This window comes from Euprymna scolopes, chromosome 39 (assembly GCF_053919585.1).
Source record: "Euprymna scolopes isolate OS-2025 chromosome 39, ASM5391958v1, whole genome shotgun sequence".
Classification (NCBI taxonomy): domain Eukaryota; kingdom Metazoa; phylum Mollusca; class Cephalopoda; order Sepiida; family Sepiolidae; genus Euprymna; species Euprymna scolopes.
This window is the reverse complement of record NC_136520.1, coordinates 5,700,600-5,725,149: the sequence shown is the minus strand read 5'-3', so window position 1 is coordinate 5,725,149 and position 24,550 is coordinate 5,700,600. Positions and strand designations below refer to the sequence as shown.

Sequence of the window (24,550 nt, the reverse complement as noted above, 5' to 3'; positions counted from 1 at the left end):
AGGCATCACCACTTATCAGGATCAACCATGATACATACAACCATATTTTTCTGAGGTTATATATGACTTTAATTCAAATAATATCAATTCGGGAATTAAGTTCTTAAATATTTATCTAATAATAATACGTATCCCATTAATAAGTATTCTATTAATAAATATATTATTTAGCGCCATGTACGTTTTACTCCAATGAAAGTGGAGGTCCACCTTGGTTTTTTGGATTTAATCGTTCAGAACAAGAGCATTATTTAATAAGCAAGGATTTTTTTCAAGTTTTACTGATCTAAAAACGGTACCAATTAATCCCATTCTTTAATTACTAATATTGTTTTTTTTGTTGTTGTTGAATTACTATTGCTAATCTTTGTTAAGCTATTTTATTGATCTAGAAACGGTATCAACTATTTCACCATTCATTCGACTAAGAAAGTGTTCCCGGTTTTGAAACAATATTGCTAATCTTTGTTAATCCTTATTATAGATCTGAATTTCTTATCTAATAATCCATGGTCTTTATTTCTAAAAATGTGTTTCTAGTGTAGAATATTAGATTCCAGATTTGCTTGCTAAATTTGAATCATTCATCATATTTAATTTACATCATTCTTAGCTATTTAACTCTATATTAACTTTGGCCTTACAATCAAGAACCTTTATTTTTCCAAGCATCTTTTTTTCTCTCATCTACGTTTAAGATGTGATAGCAAAAATCTATTCCCATGAAGACATCCCTGTATATCATCCAGCCTTTTATTTAATATTTATTCTTTAGAATTCACTATGTAGAAGGCTTCCAGTAAACACAGGCCGCACCTTTTTGATTTACCAGGTCTATATTTACTACCCTTATCTACTATTGACCATTTCAATTCAAAATCTTTTTTGTTTTTATGAAGTTCCCTGATTCAATCACCTAATGCAGTTGTGTTTCTCTTTTTATTCCTATCATTAACACCTCTATTATTTTCATTCCCCGGTTCATTTTTGAAGGACACAACATGGTTTCTGAATCTTTCCTTAAAGACGCATTCCGTGGCTCCAAGATATACCTTCTTAATATTATCAGCCTTAATCTCACATTTGTACACTATTTCTTTGGTTAAGCATTTGCCACTCAACGGACATTGCCAGGTATTCTGCAATTACAGTTTCTCTCTAAAACCCGTTCATCCGATACTGACTTATTATTATCCCTTATTCTATTCTCAGGCGGGAATTTTTTATCAATTATTCTGCAAAATTCCTTAGGTATATTGTTTTGGATATGTTCGCTAAACAGCGGATTAAACCAAACTTGTTTCTCTTACTCCTAGTACCCACTTCATTCCTTCGATCCTTATTATTGTATCCTTTATTAATCTTCGGTTTCTTACTTGCTCTTATTGCCATGTTGTACGATATTGTGCAGTTAAGTTTGCTAGGAATTATCATATTTTAGCATATTTAACAACTGCGCAATGCTGGGTGGCCTGCTAGTCTATATATAAAACTTTTTCTCATCTGAGTAAAAACCAGAAATGATAATGAGTTTTTAGCACAGACGCTTTTCACTTCAATTCCACACCTTGAATTCCATGCAGACTAAAGTTTGTGAGCGCATTCCTTGAAGGTACCTTGCATAGCACTTTGGCCTTTTTCAACTTTTGAGGAATCTGAATTCATTCAAGTATATATATATATATATATATATATATATATATATTTACACACACACACACATATATATACAAACACACGCATATATATATATATATGAGAATAATGGAAATAGTATTCCAACGAAATAGAGAAATAATAAGGAACAAATCAAGTTATATGTTCATCAACGTTTCGTCTTTATTTCAATCTTTAATTTCATCCAGAGGAAGTCTCGAAATAAAGACGAAACGTTGATGAACACATAATCTGGTTTGTTCCTTATTATTTCTCTCTCTCTCTCTCTCTCTAGATATATATATATATATATATACTTTTTTTCCGGCTATTCTCGTTTTTATTATATAATTTTTGTTATGCATTAAAAGGTTCGAATTTCTAAAGTTATTTTTTATTGTTAAATTAGTAACTATTTCTTGTTAAATTTTCGCGTCATTCGCTGCATAAAAATGTGTTAAATAAAGAATAATGGGATGTGTCCAACACTTATTTTCCCCACTGTATATATATATATATATATATATATATATATATATATATATATACTAGCAGTTCAGCCCGGTTTTGCTCAGGCCCTATGTACTGTTCATAACTTTATATGCATATATATATTAAAAAGTTTGACTCATGTCTAGGAAACCTATATCTAAAATTTCAAGTGACCCCAAATAGATGGAGGAGTTTGGTAGAGTCTGCAAAGGTCAACTCTTTCAACTTTGACCTCTTGGCAGCTAAATTTTCGCCTTAAAACTGATTAAAAAGCATGTCTGAATACCCTTTATGCAAAATTTTAAATGCTTAGACCCAAAATTGGCTGAATAGTTTGCTAGAGGCCGCGAAGGTCAAGTCTTTTTAACTTTGACCCCTTAGCAGCCAAATTTTCAGCCGAAAACCGATTCAAAAGCCTGGCTTTTGTCTGAATACACTTTATGAAAAATTTCAAATGTTTAGATCAAAAATTAGTAATTTGGTAGGAACCGCAGAGGTCAAATGTTTTAAAACTTTGACCCCAATTTTGACTCCTTAACATTTGTTGTCTTGGGCTTAAATTAAAAAGTTTGATCCATTTCCAAGTAACCTACATTTAAAATATCAAAATTTCAAGTGTTTAGACCCAAAATTGGTGGAGGAGTTTGGTAGAGTTTTCAAAGCTCAAATTTCTGGCCGAAAACCAATTAAGAAGATTTTCCCAAATCTCAATACTCCTTATGTCAAATCTCGAGCCTGTAGACTGAAAATTGACAGAGTAGTTTGGTAGGGAAAAGTACACACACACAGACACACACAAATAATTTCACTTTTATAGATATATACATTCACTTTTATAGATATATATATTCATATGTATATGCATATACATATATATATATATATGCATAAATGTCAAATGAATTAAAGGAATAAATTGCTAGATGGTCAACATCATGAACTTTGGAATATAGACTTTTGTCATTCATTTATTATATATACATATCTATATATATATATACATACACACACGTAAATATTTATATATCTTATTATAAATTTTCCTAATGTCTGTGTGTGTGTGTGTGTGTGTGTGTGTGTGTGAGACGCAGTTTATCTCAGCCTACAGGCAACCCACCCAGGCAAGTAAGGTACCGAAATGAAGCTTATGACCCAGCGAATATTTTAGTGATATTTATATCCGTGTTTGGTGTATGGAAATACAAAAAAAAAAATGCAAAAAGATGACGATTTACTAAACAACGTTTTATTTACTGGATATTTTTCCGGTACAAGGACTCAAGTTTGCCCAGCTGGGCAAACTTGAGTTCTTGTGTATATATATATATATATATATATTTATTTTTATTCAGTTTTCACCCCAAACAAGGCAAGTGCCACTTTGAAGTAGGGGGCTACTATTGGGGACATAATTATGAAGGGAGATGAGTAGAAAGATGTTTGTTCACATTACACTTGAACTTCTGCATATCAGTACAGTTGAGACAGCAGTATCCCGGAAGGAAGTTCCAAAGACTTGTAGTTCTGGGTAAGAAACTATTGGAGTAAAAGGCTTTCTTATACCTAGGGATATAAAGGGGTGGGACTTGTCGGGTTTGTTGCGGGTAGTCACATCGAGGAGGTACAATTGCCTGCAGTTCGTCAAAGCATTCACTACAACCTGGATGTCTTCAAGTCCAATGTGAACAAATTCCTGATGAACGTGTCTCCTTAAGTAAGACACTTTATCAAATCTCCAAAACTAACGTACTGTACACACAATAACCCTTATCCCCGAGTGGTTTCCGGGCCTTGATAAGTGATGACTACCTTGTAAAAAAAATAAATAAATAAAAAATAATAACACAGAATTCCCCATCCCCCGATGAAACATGAACCTAGAGTGCACACAGAGTGTTACAAAAACACCCCCCCCCACATCTATGTTGCTACTAAACTTATGCAAACACCAATCATGTTTTCATTAATCTAATAACTTGCCACCTCATCAAGCAATGTGGTTTGAACTAGTGCCCATTGTGCTTTTACTGCAGAAATGTTATTTTGATTGGTTGGTTGTTTTTGTTTTGTGTGTACAATTCTTCTGATTGTTCAATCAGACAATCCCAAGGCCTTATCCCTGAGTGGCTTCCGGGCCTTATACCTGAGTGGCTTGTTTGTGAGCTGAACATGTTGGAAACTGAGTAACAGGAAGTCTCACATCTCAAATACTGTCTGGCATTCGAGCGCTTTGAAGGCTTCCAGGTGATTTTCATTTAAGTGCCGAACCTGTAGGTCTGAAATTTGCGGCTCATAGCTGTATTGATTTTTTATCTAGAACATCATCATGCCGTTCTATCTTGTAATAAACTCGGAAAGCTCTCTATTTTGCAATTACAGATTCACCATTCTTCAAAATAACATTTCGGCCCTGTCGGTGGGGCATTAGAATACACCAACTGCCCCACTGCAGAGGGTAAAAGTCCCTCAATGGGGGTCCTGGATATGACCTTAAACTATATCCAGTGGTGAGGCCCCAGCTTGTGGGCTTTGGGGAGTGTGGAGCCACCCTTTAATTACCATTGCTCCGAGGTCCACTCTTACCCAGAGTGGTAGTACCTGTTAGGGTCCCAACTATGGGTTAAATAGAAACCGACTTGAAAACAACAAATATATTCTATTAAAAATTTTCTTCAAAATCTTTGGATTCGCCATTAAATAACCCGAAAAGGGTTGATATGCCGTAAAACAAAAACAACCAACCAATCAAAATAACATTTCTGCAGTAAAATGTGCACTAGTTCAAACCACATTGCTTGATGAGGTGGCAAGTTATTAGATTAATGAAAACATGATTGGTGTTTGCAGTTCCATCCACATAAATTAATGATTGCTCAGAAACTGCATGTGTGCGACTTGGAAAGTAACATGTCGAAATGTGGGAGATATATGTATTATTCCTTTAGGGCAACACCGATTCAAAATTATTCTAACTTTGTTGGGCTTTGTTTTGTAGTTTCAGAATTTTAGCTGAACATAAAAACAAATACATATACAGATACCTGTCCTTTTCATAATAGACTAGCCTGGGTGCCCAGCGTTGCCCGGATGTTTGGAGGTGTGTGTTGCAAAAAAAAAAAAAGTGGTAGTAGGAAGGCAAGCTCGAACCCATGACGCAAAGACGGAAAAGAAAGTGAAAGAAAAGCTGACATTTTACCGCTACACTACGACACAACAGGAAGTGAAAAGCGTTAAAATTTAGCGATGTCGATCAAAAAGTTGACTTGCAGAAATGGATAATTAAGTGAATGAGTTCACACAGGCGCAGAAATGAACATCTGGTTGGAGGCCAGTTAAGCTTCCCACTTTCTGCCCATTTTATTTATTTGTTTCCCCACAATGTTGGGGAAAACCAGCTCCTCCAAAAAGGTGAACTCTCAAATTGTTGTGGAGACATGCCCACTAATTAACATAGGTGGGTGAGTGAGATATATAAAGGTAGCAATCACCAATACCGGGAGAGTTCTGCAACGACCGCCAAATAGGCAAGACACCTATGTTGCCTCCAGTAAGACATGCAACACGCCACCTGCCGGAATATCTCCAACTGAAATATATTTGAAGACATGTAAATATTTATATAACTTTTCTGCCTAATATATTATTGTTATACCTTTACTTTCCGTGTTCTTGTTAATTATTTGTGCAGACACAACAGTGGCGACGGGAATTCGAAAAAGGACTTGCGCAGGATAAAATCCACTATTAAAACACAACAGTGGCGACGGGAATTCGAAAAAAAGATTTATGCAGGATAAAATCCACTATTAAATACAACAGTGGCGTCAAGAATTTGAAAAAAGACTTACGCGGGTTAAAATCCACTAATAAACACAAGCGTGGCATCGAGAATGCGAAAAAAGTCTTACGCGGGAAAATCCACGACTAAACTCACCAGTGATGTACGAAAAATACTTACTCGAGAAAGATTGAAAAAAAAAAAAAAAAAAACGTACTCGAAGAAAAAAAAAAAAATTACTGTTAAACACAACAGTAACATCGAGGATTTTGAAAAAGATTTACTCAGGAATTCACTGTTAGACACAGCAACAGTATTTGAAAAATAATTTACGCGGAAAGTTATCACTGTCGAAAAAAAACAAAAAAAAAAAACAAACGAAAGTAACTACAAAATTGTCTAACGAGATATTCAAACACTGGATACTTGAAAGCAAAATACCAATAACCATTTCAAAGTGACTACGAAAGTCAAAGAAAAATAAAGTGTTTTCGCTAGCAAAATACCAATAACCATTTCAAAGTGACTACGAAAATCAAAGAAAAAAAAAAGGTGTTTTCGCTAGTACATCGTGAACTAATTTATGCAAATTGTCTTGAACGAGAAAAGTGATATTTTTTTCAGCTGTACCAAGAAAGGATTTGTTTTTTAAAAGAATTCTTGTACGTAATCAAAACTTAACGGATTAAGAGAAAAAATAAAATACATTTTTTATCCCTCAATAGAAAAAGGGGAAAAGAAAGGTTCAACGCAAAAAATAATATATCGATAGAATTTGGTTGACAAAAAGAAAAAAAAAAAGAAAAAAAAGAAAAGCGAACCTAAAAACGATTGTTCGTAGTTATTGTAAAAAGTGAATTAGTAAAATAGACTGATTTTTCTAATCTTTGGGGGGAAAAAAAACAAGATGGAGGAATTTGCTAAAATAATGACACAGTTCATGCAGAATCAGCAGATCCTACAAAAAGAACAGCAAGCGCTACACGCAGAAAGAGACGAAAGACAAAATGACCGACTCATAAAATGCCTAGAAAGGCAGTAAGAAAGGTTCGCGCAGATTCAACTTGAACAGAAAGAACTGTTAGAAAGATTAACAGCTAATTCCATACGAGAAAGTAATACAACTTTCTCCAACACAACAATTGTTAACAAGTGTTCACATACCTACCAGAAGAGGATAAAACTTTTGAGGCATACTTCAAGAGGTATGAAGATATTTTCAAAACAGACTGCGAAAACTGACCAAATGGAAAGAAAGTAAGTTTATTACTTCGAAAGCTTGGTACCAGTGAACATTGCAAATTTGTTGATTTCATATTTCCAAGGAGAACGAATCAGTTAGATTTTGCTGAGACCATAAAGCTTCTTAAGGAGTTGTTCGGACCGAACATGTCTCTTTTCCACAAGAGATGGTCATGTATGAATCTTAAGAAAACTGAGGAGCAGAACTACCTGACATACGCGTCAGTAGTAAACAAAAACTGCGACAACTTCAAATTATCGGAACTCACGGTGGGCAATTTTAAATGCTTAATCTTTGCACAAGGTCTAGTATCCACAAAAAATTCAGAGATCTGAAGACGCGTTCTCTCCAAATTAGAGACAGAACAAGGCCTGACATTGCAGAAATTAGCAGAAAATTGCCAAAGGGCAGTATCACTAAAAAAAAGATTCCAGTGATATAGAAGAAGCAGGAGTGACGTAAATTAGGAAGATTAAAAAACCTTTCAGAAACTCAGGACAAAGAAATTTTGAGACAAGTCAAAATTCAAAAAAATACTCAAATTATAAATACCCAAGTTATAATAACTACAGAAAACGAAATTACGATAATAATCAAAGGAATTATAAAAAGACAGTATCAGGTAATAATTGCAGAAGATGTGATGAAAAACATTTGGAGAAGGATTGTCCTTACAAAAATATCAGGTGCTACAATTGCGATAAAGTTGGACATAAGAGTGTTTGCTGCAGAAAAAAAATAGAGTACACCAAATGAGAACAAACGATAAAGGGAAAAATAATTTACGAAAATATGTATCAGTAAATATTTTCGACAAACAAGTGAAATTTCAGCTTGACTCTGGATTGGATTTGTCGTTAATAAACGTCAACACTTGGAAAAAGCTGGGTAAACCGACTCTTCAAAAGTCAAGTAAAAGTGCACGAACAGTGACAGGAGACGAAATAAAATTTGAAGGAGAGGTCATCCTGCCCATTAATTTAAATGGCACGATGAAGAAATTGAAACTCTTTGTAATTAAAGAAAGCGAGAACTTATTGGGAATTGACTGGTTTGAAAAATTCAATCTTTGGGATAAACCAATGAACGCTTTTTGTAGAAAAATAACCAGTTGCACCCCAACATCAGAAAATAGTAAAAACGATCTAAAAAAGAAGATGCAATAAATTTAAGGTTTCGTTCGAGCTAAAAAAGGATGCAACACCAGTGTTTAAGAAACACCGTTCACCGATTTAGATAAAATAAATAGCGAGCTAGATAGACTCGAAAAAAACAGGCATCTTATCGAAAATCAAAACTAGCGTCTGGGCAGCCCCTACGGTGTACGTAAACTATTTACAAATTCCGATGGAAGAAGAATGCTTGAAGATATGCATTAACATGCATAAAGGGTTGTTCAAATACAATCGCCGGCCGGCGATTTTCTAAAAAGCAATGGATACAATGCTGAACGGAATAGATTGTGCAGACTTTTCTACGGGCCTAAATGATGAATTAAAAGACCACCACTACCCTTTACCAAGCCCTGAGGAGATATTTGCCAGATTAAATGGTGGCAAAATTTTTTCAAAAATAGATTTGTCTGACGCTTATTTACCAATTCCAGTGGAAGAAGAATGCTCAAATACAACCGTCTACCTTTCGGGATCAAAGTTGCGCTGGCGATTTTCTAACAAGCAATGGATACAATGCTGAACGGAATAGATTGTGCTTGTGCATACCTGGATGACATAATCATCAGGAGCGCATCCATAAGTGAACACCAAGAGCATCTAAAAGAAGTATTCCCAAGAATAAATGAATACGGATTCAAGGTGAAAGAAAACAAATGCAAATTTTGTTTAGACAAAATCAAAAATTTAAGGCAAATAATAAATAAAGACGGTCGACGCCCACACCCGGAAAGATTGATAGCAATTAAAAACAAGCCGGCACCATATAACGTGACGACTTTACAGAGTTTCTTAGGTCTCGCAAACTACTACCAAGTATTTATCAAAGGAATGCATGACCTAAGAGCTCCGCTTAACGAGTTATTAAAGAAAGAAACACCATGGATATGGACAAAAGAATGTCAAGACGCATTTGAGAAAATTAAAAAGACGCTGACGTCCGATCTATTTTTAACCTATTACGACCCAAAATGTGTACAGCATATCCTGCCAGATGGATCGAAGAAACCTATAGCTCATGCCTCAAGGACACTACTTCTGACAGAAAAGGCTTACTCTCAAATAGAAAAAGAGGGGTTAAGCATTATTTTCGCAGTGATGAAATTCCACCGTTATCTGTACGGGAGACACTTTATACTGGAAACAGATCACAAGCTCCTAGTGACAATCTTCGGCTCAAAAAAGGGCTTGCCAGTATATACGGCAAATCGCCTACTCCATTGGGGTACGATCTTGCTAAATTATGACTTTCAAATAAAACATCTGGGTTTGAAAAAAATAGGTCATGCGGATGGCCTATTAAGGCTTATACCGAAAATGGAAGAAACTCTTGAAGAGTCAGTAATTGCAGCTATATGTTCCAATTATGAGGAAAAAAACATGGTGGCGAATATAATAAAAGAATTACCAGTCACGTTAACCGATATAAAAAGGGAGGCTGAAAATGACCATGTCATCACAGACATAAAGAAAAAAATAAGGGAAAATGATGAAAAAACGCAAAGCATATTTTCCGTATGCAATGATGTTTTATTATATAGTGAAAGAGTTGTTATTCCGATAACCTTGCAGAAAAAGATCTTACGTGATTTTCATACAGGACACCTTGGTATAAATAGGGTATAATGCAGAGTTATGTTTACTGGCGTAACATGGATGTGGATATTGCACTAACAGTAAACAAGTGTAAAGGTTGTCCATTAGCCGCAAAGGCACCACCGATAGTCCTTAAACCTTGGAAAAAACTGACCATCCATGGTCACGCATTCATATAGACTTTGCTGGACCGACCGAAGGACAATACTACCTAATCATAGTAGATAGTTTTTCCAGATGGCCTGAAGTAAAGCGTTTCAAGAACCCGATGACAAATAACACAATAAGTTTTCTGCATGAAATATTTGCACGTTTTGGTGTGCCAGACATTATAGTCACAGATAACGGAACACAATTTACATCAAGTGATTTAAAGGACTTTTGTGACACTTTTCAGGTAAAACATATAACTACACCACCATTCCACCCTCGATCAAATGGATTAGCGGAAAGGTTTGTAGACACGATAAAGCGTGCAATTAGAAAATCAACAGGGACCTCGACGGATAAAGCATTACAACAATTCCTGCAAATATACAGGGTAACTAAGAACCCAAATACACCGTCAAAATTATTGCCAGCAGAATTAATGTTTGCTAGAAAAATTAAATCACCATTTGATAAATTAATACCAAAACAAGCAATCGTCCATCAAACTATGCACACATCATGTAAAAGATTTAAACCTGGTGATCGTGTATATTTTAAATGTATGAAAAATAATATTTCATATTGGGAGTTTGGTACGGTAGAGAAATGTATCGGCGATTTGGTCTACATGATAAAAGGTCCAAAAGGGATACACAAAAGACATCAAAATCAATTGAGAAAACGTCAGAAAAAAGACGACGAACATGACAAACCTGATGAAAAGGAAGATCCAATTGATATACTATACGAAGCGTTTGATATTGAACCACCACAAACCATGCCCGAACCAAGAAGATCGGGAAGGAAAAGAAAGTTTACAGAACCAATAATAATGAACCCCAAGAGAAAAAGATATTGAAATCTACACGACTTCAAATCTTGGGAGGGAGGTGTTGTGGAGACGCCCACTAATTAACATAGGTGGGTGAGTGAGATATATAAAGGTATCAATCACCAATACCGAGAGAGTTCTGCAACGACCGCCAAATAGGCAAGACGCCTATGTTGCCTCCAGTAAGACATGCAACACGTCACCTGCCGGAATATCTCCAACTGAAGTATATCTGAAGACATGTAAATATGTATATAACTTTTCTGCCTAATATATTATTGTTATACCTTTACTTTCCGTGTTCTTGTTAATTATTTGTGCAGACACAACACAAATGAATAAAAATTGTCTGATATGAAGGGTTTCCCCCACATTGATCAAAGCTGATTGCCTTCAAGATGTCTGATCAGTTTCACTTTTATATGAAAAAGACAAATAAACATTCAAAAGGACGGGAAGGAGGCAATTTTTAAAAAATTCAATGAAAATAAAGATAGCGACGACGTCCATTTGCAAATTGTAGATATTGTAATCTAGGAAGTATAAGGAACCTTCTCCAAAATAATAATCTTGTCGAGAAGCCCGGCGAAAAAAGCCTATGGATGAGAATTAAAAAAAAAAAATTGTTTTCTTAAAAATTGATTATAATTAATATAATCAATACTTAACGCATGGAAAGTAAGAAAACGTAGATGATTTGAGACGCTCTTTTGGTAATGTATATTTAGCGTCCCAAATTCACCTTTCAATCTGGTGCCGTGCTACTACCAAAGCTTCCGTCCTTTGTTTTCTTCCTGCGTTCGTTTTCGTTTTTCATCGAAAATAGAATTTCTTGATCAAATTTCACCTTTTCGTACCTACCTCCATCTCCCAAGGGCCACACACAATAATGCCCCCACCCACCTCATCCTAAATACAAAGCCTAAAAACTACAACTGATGATTCTCGAATTGAAGTGAGGTTCACCACATAAAACACACCTAACAAAACTATTATGTACTCATCAATGCAACAACATCAAGTATGCGTGCGAAAATCTCACAAAGCTGCTGTCTGGCACATCTAAAAAGAAATGGAGGAGGAAGATCATCATCATATTCATCATTGTAAAAATAAGAACAGTAATAATAGTAATATTAATCATAATAATAATAGTAATAATAGTAATAATAATAACAATAACAATAATAGTAATAATAATTATAATAATAATAATAGTAATAATAATAACAATAACAATAATAATAGTAATAATAATAATAATAGTAGTAATAATAATAGTAATAATAATAATAGTAATATTATAATAATAATAGTAATCATAGTAATAATAATAATAATAATCATAATAGTAATAATAATAATAATAGTAATAATAATAATCATCATCATAATAATAATAGTAATATTAATTATAATAATAATAGTAATATCAATTATAATAATAATAGTAGTAATCATAATAATAATAGTAATAATAGTAATAATAATAACAATAATAGTAATAATAATTATAATAATAATAGTAGTAATAATAATAGTAATAATAATAATAGTAATATTAATTATAATAATAATAGTAATATTAATTATAATAATAATAGTAATAATAGTAATAATAATAATAATCATAATAATAATAATCATAATAGTAATAATAGTAATAATAATAGTAATAATAATAATCATAATAATAATAATAATAATAGTAATAATAATAAGAATAATAGTAATAATAATAATAATAGTAATAATAATAATAGTAATAATAATAATAGTAATAATAATAATAATAATTTGAATCAGAGGAATGACTGTAAAAATACAACAAACAACAATAATGAAAACAGCTGAAATATTAAGGAAATCCCTTGAATGCGGAAACTAACACACATGACCCAAAACATGAAGGGCTACATTGAACATTGAAGCTACATACCTAACCTAACCCCATCCCCTTATTACCGCATCATTGCCCCCTCCCAAAAAGAGTGAAACCAAATAGCCAAGTAGTCAAGGATGAAGGAAAGACCAAGGAGTGAGCACTGACCAGACCTCCACTGTATAAGTACAAAGAGAACTGGGACTTTGGGGAGGCTTATTGCCACTCAAATTCCAGTAAAGACCAATGCCGACTGCCAACGAGAAATCAATGGCAAGCAGCTGTTGCGATAATGCAAATTTATTTTCAAATGGTATCGAAAGAGGTGGAGAGTACTGGAGAATCTGGGGAGACTTGTTGTCGCTCAGCTTCCAGGGAACACCACAGGCTGTATTCAATGCGATCTTTGATGACCTGTGTGAAAGCTCCTTGTGAGCCAATAATAATAATAATTAGTAATAATACATAAAAATCGATAGAGCATTAACTCTATAATAATATATACAAAATCTACAAGAATTAAAATATCATATTTAAGCGTACTTTACGACCGGGCTATGCCGGCCGTCCCTGCTAGCTTAGATAATTATTTTTGCAGTTTTAACAAAAGAGCTACAATAATATCAGAGCGTCTCCATTTACGCTGAATATTTACAGAATGCCAATCTCAATATTCATACTAGCCTGAGTACCCGGCATTACCCGGGTGTTTGGCAGTGTAAAATTAATAAAAAAATGGGAGTAGGCAGGCAGACAGGCAGGCAGGTTCGAACCCATGACGCGAATTGGAAAAGAAAGTGAAAGAAAACCTGACCTCTACTCCATGACATGACCGGAAGCGTTCAAATTTAACATAGTTAATCAAAAAGATGACTTGCAGAAATGGCGTTGTTTTTAAACCTCCCACGAAAGTCGTTTTTAATGTGGCACTCTGGCATTATCCAAATGAATAGTAATTGTCTCAGTGTGAAGGGTTTCCCCTACATTGACCAAGGATCAATTACAGAACAAATACTACCCGGCCAGAAGACCAGGCAGTGGCGGTTGCATTCGATTAGTTTCGTTTTATTTATACGGAAAAGGCAAACAAACATTTGAAATGAGGGAACTTTTTAAAATTCGATCAGAAAAAAAGAAAAAAAAAAGATAAAGACGATGTCCATTCGAAAATCTGAGATATTATGATCTAGTAAATCTAGCCGATGCGAGAACCCCCACCGAAAAAGCCCTTTGTGGACATACACAAATGAGCGCGCCCATTTTGCCTTTTATATATTAGACTAGCAGGAGTACCCGGCGTTGCCCGGGTGTTTGGAGGTGTGCATGTGTGTATGTGTGGAGCAGGGGAGCGGGGGGGGGGAGGCATAGAGAGGGGGTAAAGCAAAACAAAACGGAAAATAAAGAATAAGCGAACGTAATAACCCTGCTTAAATATTATGTTAAAACTTCTTTAAAACATCGGAAAAACAAAAACCAAAAAAAAAAATAGTGAATGTGATGAAAAAAAAGAATAATAAAATGTCATAAATAACCCTGTTTCAATGTTAAAACTTTAAAAATAAAAAATAAAAATCTTACATCTCAGCTCGAATGTGCAATCTTAAGATGATGACACCACTATTTAACCAATTGAGCTATGAGCGAGTCAGTGAAATTGGGTCGGTTTTTATAAACTGTAAACTAATTCAACAAAGATCGTTTTTTTTGCACATACATGTATGGCTAAATTGTCATGAAGGAACGATTTTTTGTGACCCTCTCCCTGTAGAAAAGTGTCCAGTTGTGGGTGAAGGAATTAATGTTTTAGCCAAATTTTTTTTATATTTGTCGTCCAAAAGGTTGAATTTCCAAACGATACCGATCTTGTGAAAATCCATCGCCTCTGTTGAAAGTTCTTACAAGACATATAAACACACACAAACACACATTTTACAGGTCCCACTAGTTACTATCATTATTATTATTATTACTACTACTATTATTATTGTTATTAATATTATTATTATTACTATTGATATTATTATTACTACTATTATTGATATTATTATTATTATTATTGTTATTATTACTGCTACTACTATTATTATTGATATTATTATTATTATTGTTATTATTATTACTACTACTACTACTATTATTATTATTGTTATTGATATTATTATTATTACCACTACTACTACTATTATCATTATTATTATTGATATTATTATTACTACTACTATTATTATTACTATTATTATTATTATTATTATTACTATTATTACTATTATTATTACTATTATTATTATTATTGATAAATATAAAAAAGCAATTTTGCCAATTTGTCATTTTTAAATACAAAAAAGCAATTTCGCCAATATATCTGTCAATCAAATTTGCTGTAGTTACTGAGGATTGTTATTTCAAAGAAGATTACATTTAGTGGAATATTCGTCTTAAAACTGTTGACAGGTTGCCCAAGAATTATTCTCGTTCGGAATGGTATTTTGGTTTTGGTTTTGGTTTTGGTTTTGGCACGTTTTATGCTGGCAAATCAAGAATTCGGATTCCACTGGAAACGTCGACAGAAATGAAGGAATCGAAAACTCACGCATTCTATAGACCTTCAGAAATATATATGTTTTTTTTTTTACTTGGGAGTCACCACTTATCAAGGCCTGAAAGCTTCTTGAGGATAAGGGATAATCTATGTAAGGTGGCAGTGTAGTAATCCTTACTGATGTAAATTGGGTAAAATAACTATTTTACACTGGATTTGAAGACTACCATGTTGTATTTAACTGGAAAGCAGGCCAGCGGAACAGTGTTCCACAGGCGAGCAGTTCTGGGAAAGAATCTTTGTTCATGGAATCTGCGTTTAGATTTAGGCATTTAGAGTGGGGGAAATCATATATAGTGGTTGTAGCTAGTCGAGTGTTTTTTGTGAAAGTTTCATAAGAATTTGCGTTCAGATTTAGGCATAGATAGAGAGTGAAGGAAATCGTATATAGTGGTTGTAGCTAGTCGAGTGTTTTTTTGTGAAAGTTTCATAAGAATCTGCGTTCAGATTTAGGCATAGATAGAGAGTGAAGGAAATCGTATATAGTGGTTGTAGCTAGTCGAGTGTTTTTTTGTGAAAGTTTCGTAAGACTTAATCCAAAAGATGTACATGTACTTTGAAATAAAAATAAAAATCCGGTACAATCGTAGGCGAAATAATCCTGAAGAAAATTTCTTGTTTATATTGGACTCGAAGCCAACCATATTGTAATCAACTGGAAAGCAGACCAGCGGAACGGTGTTCCACAGGCAAGCAGTTCTGGGAAAAAAACTTTGTTTATGGAATCTGCGTTTAGATTTAGGCAATTAGAGTGGGGGAAATGATATATAGTGGCTGTAGCTAGTCGAGTGTTTTTTTTTTTTGTAAAAATTTCGTAAGAATCTGTGTTCAGATTTAGGCATAGATAGAGAGTGGAGGAAATCGTATATAGTGGTTGTATATAGACGAGTGTTTTCTGTGAAAATTTGGCAAAAAGGGACCATAGATTGGAGGTCAGTCAAGACAAAAAAAATTACGATCTACAAAATAAGATTTGTCTATTTTTTTTTTTAAATAAGATTAGATATTTCTTAAAAGGCAGAATAGTATTTTCGCCAGTTTGTCTAAATGAAATATATGATGAAATTTGTGTTAGAATTATTTTGATTGGGAATGGAATTTAGATTTCAATAGAAACGTCGTCAGAAATGACAGAACATTCTTACATGGAAAAGTAAAGGACTAGTTGTTAAAACTGGAAAAGAAAAGGACAAGATATTCTAGTAAAAAATATAAATTTATAACTCAAAATATTGCAGCATTAAGAATTTTTTTTTAAATTCAATTTATAACATTATATAATCAATTCTTAATGCTGCAATATTTTTAATTTTTTTACTTTTCCATATTTAAGCTTTACCATATTACTTTTCATGCTTGCATTTTTCTATTGTAATATATATATATATATATATATATATATATATATATATATATATATTACAATAGAAATATAATGGTATAGAGCCATACACGAGAAAAATGAATAGGTAACTACACATCTAATTGCAGCTCAAGAGAAGAAAAATTAAATCTTCTAGAGCTAAAATTGAGTAAATAGAAGGTGAAATAAATAAAAAATTATTCACATATGTTCCAAGAATTCAATTTAAATTAATCATTATCAATCCTCTTATAATATTATTCTTCATTCAACCGACAATCCATTCATCTCATAAACTCTTATCCTCAAATGACTTTTGGCCTAGATAAGTTAAAATTTTAAAAAATAAATTTTTAAAAAATGAAAAAAATTAAAAATTTTTAAAAATGAAAAAATAAAAATATGAAAAACTGAGAAAAATAAGAATAAAAAAATAAAAAATGAACTAAATAAAAAAGATAAAAATTAAAAATAAAAAATAAAAAACATGTAAAAAATTGGAAAAATTGAAAAAATTAAAGGATAAAAAAGAATTTTTAATTAAAAAATGTAAAAATTAAAAAATAAAAAGAATAAAAAAATGAAATATTTAAAAAAAATTTTTAAATAAAAAAATTAAAACAAAAATTTTAAAAAAATTTTTAAATTAAAAAAAATTAAAACAAAAAATTAAAAAATGAGAAAAATAAAAAATAAAAAACGGAAAAATTGAAACTTACCTGAACTCTGTTGTTCTCCTTCTCACACACGTAAATAAAACCCATATTGTCCCAAGCGATCCCCCACGGGTAACTCAGCTGTCCATCATTCGTCCCTGTACTGCCAAACGCCACCTGGAAACGACCGTGTCGATCAAATATCTGCACTCGATTATTGTATCGGTCCGTGACGGCTATGTGGCCAAAACTATTTACTGACACCCCGGAAACACAGTCAAATTCAGCATTACCCTGTCCGTAACAGCCGAAAGACTGTACGAAAATGCCCGTGTTGTCGAAAACTTGGATGCGGTGGTTGCTGCTATCACATACATAGATCTCACCATCGGGACTTGCGGCAACACCCCGAGGAGACATGAACTGAGATTCCCCGCTACCGTGTTCGCCAAAGCGTGTCCACGAGCGATGCTTTGCTTGATAGTTGTTACGGGCTTGCGACACTATTGTGCTGGCTGATTTACAGTGTCGGTATCCGGGGGCTGTAGAAAGATCTGCCAAATCTTCGTCATCCGAAGAAGAATAGACTTCACCTCGATCCGTCCGAGTGATGGCCAATCGATTATCTTGTTCATTGGCTAAATCATTTTCTGTTGATGTTGAGCTTTCATCGATCTCCCCCGAATGGAGGTATGTCAGAGCTTCAGGTCTACGTGGGTCAGAATTATTTGCTGCCGATATCCGAGATGAGCTATACCGGTCTGGTAATGCGAAAGTATCCATCCAATTGGATACTGATGGAAGGGTCATGTTGTGTGTATAGTAATGGCCGTGAGCTCGGCTATGACTGCCAAATCGTGGTAGGTTCTCCGAGCGTGGATGCCAAGTAAGGGCGCTCGGAAATATCTCATTGTCTGGCGGAAGTTCCGGGTCACGCCGCGTGGCATTAGGAGAATTCGGAAGAGACCGGCGCTCGTAAAATAACGGGGAGGTTGGACGGTATATGTGAGCGGCTTCGTTACTTGCTCCCGCAGCACGGGGTACTTCAGCTCCAGACGAAGGGGTGGGTCGAGGGTTATCAGAGTAAGCTGCCATCTCTCGCTGTTGTCTTCTGTTTCTGGATGGGGAGGTTCTTTTCTCCTTTGAAAACTGACTACCTTTGGCTTTGCTCTTCGTCGAAGCTGAGTTAGCACTTCTCGTTCCGCTGCTGGCTCCCGGCTCGTCTCGACGAGCAAACAAACTGCTTTCGGAAGAAGGACTGGGTAGCGAGGCTGCCCCGGGACCTGCCGTGTGCCTCGACGCATCATCTGCGTTATCCGCATGCTGTCTATAACCAGGACGGGGAGAGGTTAACACTCCGGCAGGAGTTGTGCTGGATGAATACCGCGCGAGAGAAGGGGAAGATATTAACAGAGGGGAGGTAGTGTTACCAAAGCGCACACTTGAGGATGTACAAGTTGGGGTCGACGCTGAGGTATCTGTTCTTCGGATTTGGGAAGCATGGGTGGCAGATGTAGGCATAGTAGAACTCGACCCTCGTATGGAATGGCTGCTGTCTGTTCGCCTATATGAACTTGGAGGATGTGTTCCTGAAGAAGGCGTTCTCGAAGTCGACGCTGATGTAGAGCCTCGTGCGATTTCTCGGTTACTGTTGTAGTCATCGAGGCTAGTTCTGGGTATCCCAGAGTCAGAGTATCCCAAGACAGAGTTGCGGATGTAAGAACTTGAGTTGTTTTGTAGCCTGACCATAAGTTCACCAAAATGAGCAATAGCGGGACTAAGATGACTGCTATCATCCTGAAAGGTGAGTTGTCGAGCTGTCGGAAGTTCCAACGATACTTGGTTCTGCAGAGTGGTGATGTGTTGTTGGCCTTGTCTTTTAATCTCCTGCAAATCTATATTACTCGATTCTATATCAGGTCTTTGAGCCAAAAGTGGTTCCGTGTTATCGCAGAAGCTGACGATACTTGTCAGTTCCAGCTCTAGGTTTTCCTGATAGTCTCGCAGGCATCGTATCTCGGCAAAAAGGAATTCATCAATCTCGGAATAGAGGTGATCCTGTCTCGCTTTCAAATCATGCGAATAACGTTCGATGGTGTCAGAAACAACAGATTTAACCGAATCACACATCCGCCGCAGCTGATCACGCCGGTGTTCAATAGACGACAGACTCTCCGTCATATTGGGCAAGACACGGCGGATACGTTGCAATTGACGCGAGATCTCCAACTTCATGCTGGAGACATGAGAATGCCGGCACACCTCACATATTTGTTCATCGCAGTGTGTGCACAACATGAGTACCGCGATGCGCCCACAGTCGGAGCACATCGACTCACCATTGGAGGCGTGATACTCAAGTTGTGTCAGCGGTGCAGCATCGTGGGATCGAGCATCGGGATGACTGATTTCGCTGACTCCCTGTTGAGAATGGCTGGCTGAGGGGCTTGAAGAACTACCGCTCGACAACGCTGGCTGGTGAGGGAGATCTAAAAAGCTGATGATGGTCAGGTTATTTGGAAAGCCTGCAGTACCATTTAAAGGTACCCGGTGTTCTAACCGGCACTCGGGGCATCTCACCCGACGGGTATAATGATCGATAAGACCTTCAAGACAAGGTGATTCGCAGAAAGTGTGTTGGCATGGCAATAATTTTGGTTGGTGGAATCTATCCAAGCAGATAGCACAGCGCAGGAGTTGTTGTACCTGTTCTGCTTGGTACACAATGTCAGTCATCACGATTTAATTTTAAAAGTGAGACATTTATCAAAAAATATTTTTTTTTTGCATCTAATCTTCCGGTTGTGTTTTGAGCATGACCCAGAATATTACACACTATCTAGCAATAATAATATTTTAACATTATGCATAGTTTTTCCAAATGCAGCTGGTTATTGGGTATGATTGATAGGGTTTGAACTTGGGATCTGATCAGTTAGTTGTATTGGATGGATTCGAAATGGACCGAAATAGAAATTGTTTAGAATTGAAATGAATGCACTCCGTTAGAATGTACAGCTTTAAAAATAGCACGTGTCTCCTTCTCTCTTTCTGCCTGAGCAATGTATCTGAGATAATCACACAAACAACGTGAATTTTGGATATGTTTTTGCGTTAATTTATTTGGTATTTCAGGGAGACAAAAACTCTAAAAAATTTCCGCCACAACACACTGAGTCTTTGATCTTTTTTCTCTTCAAGGAAGTTTATCGCGACAATCACGATTACGACAAAATTGACATTTGCTACGTTTTAATCATCTGATATAGGATAGATTTGAAGTTGTGTGTCAGTTGCACAGTGGATGCATTGTTTTATTTTTAGTTTTTAATTGGCTTCATTTTTTGGTTGCTTCATTTTTTGGTTGCTTCATTTTTTTGGTTGCTTCATTTTTTTGGTTGCTTCATTTTTCGGTTGCTTCATTTTTTTTGATTGCTTCATTTTTTTTGATTGCTTCATTTTTTTGATTGCTTCATTGTACTAAAAATTATTTCGTCATTCTTTCGTAACGCTGGCTAGTAAGGGAGATCTAAAAAGCTGATGATATTCAGGTTATTTGGAAAGCTTGTGGTGCAATTTGAAGGTACCCGGTGTTTTAATCCTCTTATGCTTAATTTCAACTGTGCTCTGGAGGCCCCATAAGTTGTTTTTCTTATCCTTTTCCTATAATTTTGAGTTTCTTTTAAAAACAATAGCAACATTCGAAAAAAAAACTTTAGTGGACATGAGGATTAAATTCCATCAAATGTTTAAATTTTTAAATTTATATTCTTTATAAAATATATATAATTTTTTAAATAGCTGTTGAAAATTCCATTAAAAGTGAAAAAATTCTATTAAAAGTGAAAAAATTCCATTAAAAGCGGTAAAATTCCATTAAAAGCGGTAAAATTCCATTAAAAGCGGTAAAATTCCATTAAAAGCGGTAAAATTCCATTAAAAGCGGTAAAATTCTATTAAAAGTGGAAATAATTTTCTAATTTCATCAATGTTAACGTTAAAAATGTGAAAATCGTGATTTAATTCTTTCAAACCGGTTTTGAAGTTAAGCAATAATTAGTCTGGTCACGACCAAAATGAGTGACCATTTGGGAATATCAGAGGTTGTAAAGCTTGCAAAGGTCTGTAAATTCTATTTTTTTTTTTATTTCTAATACCATTTATATCTCCCTCCCTTACGTATAGATAGAATAGCAGGGCAGACTGGACTTTCAAGACATAGTAGAGCATTCAGTCTAAAAATAGGAAAACTCTGAAACAACATTAGTCCTTTTCCGCTCATAGCAACATTGCTTCCGGTCGTCCTCGAATGTTTTCCTTCCACTGGATTAAAACAATCCTAAGATCAGAGAATATGCAGGTAGTGATTGTGTAACATTAGCTTCTCTTATAAACTTCTCATTGCACATGTATCTATTTGTTTACATTTGACTTGAAAACGACCGTGTTATAGTCAGCTGGGAAGCAGCTCTGTGGTATTGTGTTCTATAACACAATATATCTATTACATTTCAAGACAGAAGGAGGACAGTAAGTCCAAGTTATTTTTTTTATACTATAGAGTCACTGCTGATCAAGGACAAGGCTTAATGTGTGTCAAATGAAACAACAACGTTATGATCAGTTATGGTGGAAAATGGGTAGAAATTAGTTATTTAAGAGTGCGGCTTAACAAGAATTTGTTTACATTTGATTTGAAAACGACCGTGTTATAGTCAGCTGGGAAGCAGCTCTGTGGTATTGTGTTCTATAAACGAGCAGTTTTTTTTTTGGTGGGGGGGGAGAAAAATGCCTCTGCTCATGAAATTTTCATTTCATTTTAGGAACAGATAGAGAGTCAGGGAAACTGCTGACTGTGGTTGTAACTAGAGAAGCGCTTGTCGTGAATGTTTTACAAGGAGAACTCTAGAATGAAGCTCAGTCGAGCACTTGCTATGAAAATAACGATAGAGCAAAGATAGACTCGCAACGTTCCTTCTGTAAGAAAGAGGATGTCGGAAGGAGTAAAAGACGTAAGTGAAAGGCTAATCACACACACAAAAAGAAGAAAAAACAATGCCGATTGATCAATTTCCAATGAAGTATTTGTTTTATAAAAAAATATATGTTTGTAAGAATTATTTCAAAATCAATTCTTTTTTTTTTTTTTTTTTTTTTTTTTTACAAAAATAAGCAAATATCGTTTTTCTTCCCTCTGAATGTAGTCATAATATCGTTTTTTTTCTTTGTGTTTTTAATGAAATTAAGTCCATGATAATATTCTGTAAGAAAATATAATTTAAAAAAATATTTTTTTTTTATATATATAAAAATAAACGAAAGCGCTTTTAAGATTCGTTTTTTTTTTTTTTTTTTTTTTTTTTTTTTAATGTTTCAGATCATGTGATAATGAAGCGTCCTCCCATTGGCTGCTTTAGTTACTCATATAAAACTCACGACACAAGTTCCTCTTTCCTCCTTTTTTGTTTGACCACGAACGTGATAACGTAACCTTATCTTCTCGCACCTGTTGATATGCGGTCAGTCGTCTCTCTATCCGGTTCTCGTGCCTTTAAAACAAGATCTCTTCAAATGTGTGTATATATATATATATATATATATATATATATATATATATATATATATATATATATATATATAACGTTATCTTTAAGTAGCTCAGCAAATTACAAAAGTACGTGTGTACAAATTTCGATGTATTACTTTAAGTACAAATAAATCCTATTATAGTTTTTAAAGTTTTTGTTGTTGTTTTTTGTTCAATTTGTTCAATCAGATAAATCCTTACTTGTGTGTAATTCCTTTAGTAAGCACATTCCATGCGCGATGTTTCTGACAGGGGGCGGTTAATTGCTGTTTTCTGGGGTGGTATCTATCTTTCTAACACTTATCCTTGTCTAGTTTCCGCCTCTAAAATAGTAGCTTCTTACATCAAGTGGCTTTCTGCCTTGTTTGGAGCAATTTCCATACAAAAAAAAATCTGTTTCAGATAAAATTTGGTTCAAAATTTAGAAACTTTCCAAGTCAACTTCTAACTTCTTGCAAAATTTTGAGCATAAAAGTTCCATGTATTTCATGAATCAGTATCGATCTAAATTATTGGATATCTACAATCGGTATCGAACTATCAATGCAAATAATTCATGAAAGCGTGTTTGTTGGTCGGGTCAGTGGGAAGATTGGTTTTCGTTTTCATGTCCGTCATGTTATTAATCTCCGTAAAAAGAGCTTAAAATATTTCTTGAAAAAAAAAAAAAATGTTGAACTGTTCCAAAAGGGGTGTCTCCTTTTATTCCGTGGGTAAAAAAAAGTTCAACAAAGATGGAATGTGCCGTCAAATCTGAAAGAAAACAAAAAAGACAGTTTAAATAATTTCTTTTTATAGACAACTAGCATGGGTGTCCGGCGTTGCCCGGGTGTTTGGAGGTGTATGCTGAGATAAAAAAAATAAAAAGGTCAATTTTTTTTAACTTTGACCCCTATTATGACCCCTTAAAATTTATTGTTTTGGGCTCAAATCAAGTTATTAAGTTAGATCCATGTCCAATGAACTTATATCTAAAATTTCAAGTGTTTAGACCTAAAATTGTCGAAAGAGTTTGGTAGAGTTCTCAAACGTCAAATCGTTGAACTTTGACCCCTTAACAGCCAAATTTCTGGCCGAAAACCGCTCACCAAAGATTTTCCCAAATCTCAGTACCCTGTATATCAAATTTCGAGTCTGTAGACTTAAAATTGATAGAGTTATTGCGTAGAGAAATGTACACAGACAGACACACAGACAGACACATAGACACGTTCACTTTCTATATAGATCAAAGTGTTGTTCGCTAGGGATGGCATCGTCCCAGCGAGTTGAAAATTCTTACTTGTGAGACACCAGCTTGGGGTTATTAGCTTGTTTTACAGTCGTATTTCGGCACAGTTTGCTTGATCTGTGTTAGAATTTCTTGTGTGCAGGGCATTTGCTCAGTTGGCAGAGTGCTTGCCTCGCATGCAAGAGGCTCGGGTTTTGAATCCTGAGTTCAGATATGCCTAACTGATGAGCCCAAATGAGGACGAAACTCGAGTCTTGGACTTCCGATTTGTTGACTGTCATAGCTCTTGTGGGCTGCGAAGTTGTTTCGCAGT

At 34.8% G+C, this 24,550-nt stretch overlaps 1 protein-coding gene and 1 long non-coding RNA gene across 2 annotated transcripts in view; both read right to left on the bottom strand.

The window, feature by feature from the left end:
• LOC145263637 (uncharacterized) overlaps nt 1–20,829 on the bottom strand; it is a 42,249-nt gene extending 21,420 nt beyond the window's left edge. Inside the window, exon 1 of the mRNA XM_080120490.1 lies at nt 17,483–20,829. Within this exon, the coding sequence (XP_079976616.1) occupies nt 17,483–20,155 (2,673 nt within the window). The 5' untranslated portion in view covers nt 20,156–20,829. The remainder of the gene's footprint in view (nt 1–17,482) is intronic.
• Nucleotides 20,830–22,756: 1,927 nt separating this feature from the next.
• The window catches only part of LOC145263640 (uncharacterized), a 417,445-nt gene continuing 415,651 nt past the window's right edge, over nt 22,757–24,550 (bottom strand). The window contains exon 4 of the long non-coding RNA XR_013864583.1: nt 22,757–23,759. This is a non-coding gene — a long non-coding RNA (uncharacterized LOC145263640). The remainder of the gene's footprint in view (nt 23,760–24,550) is intronic.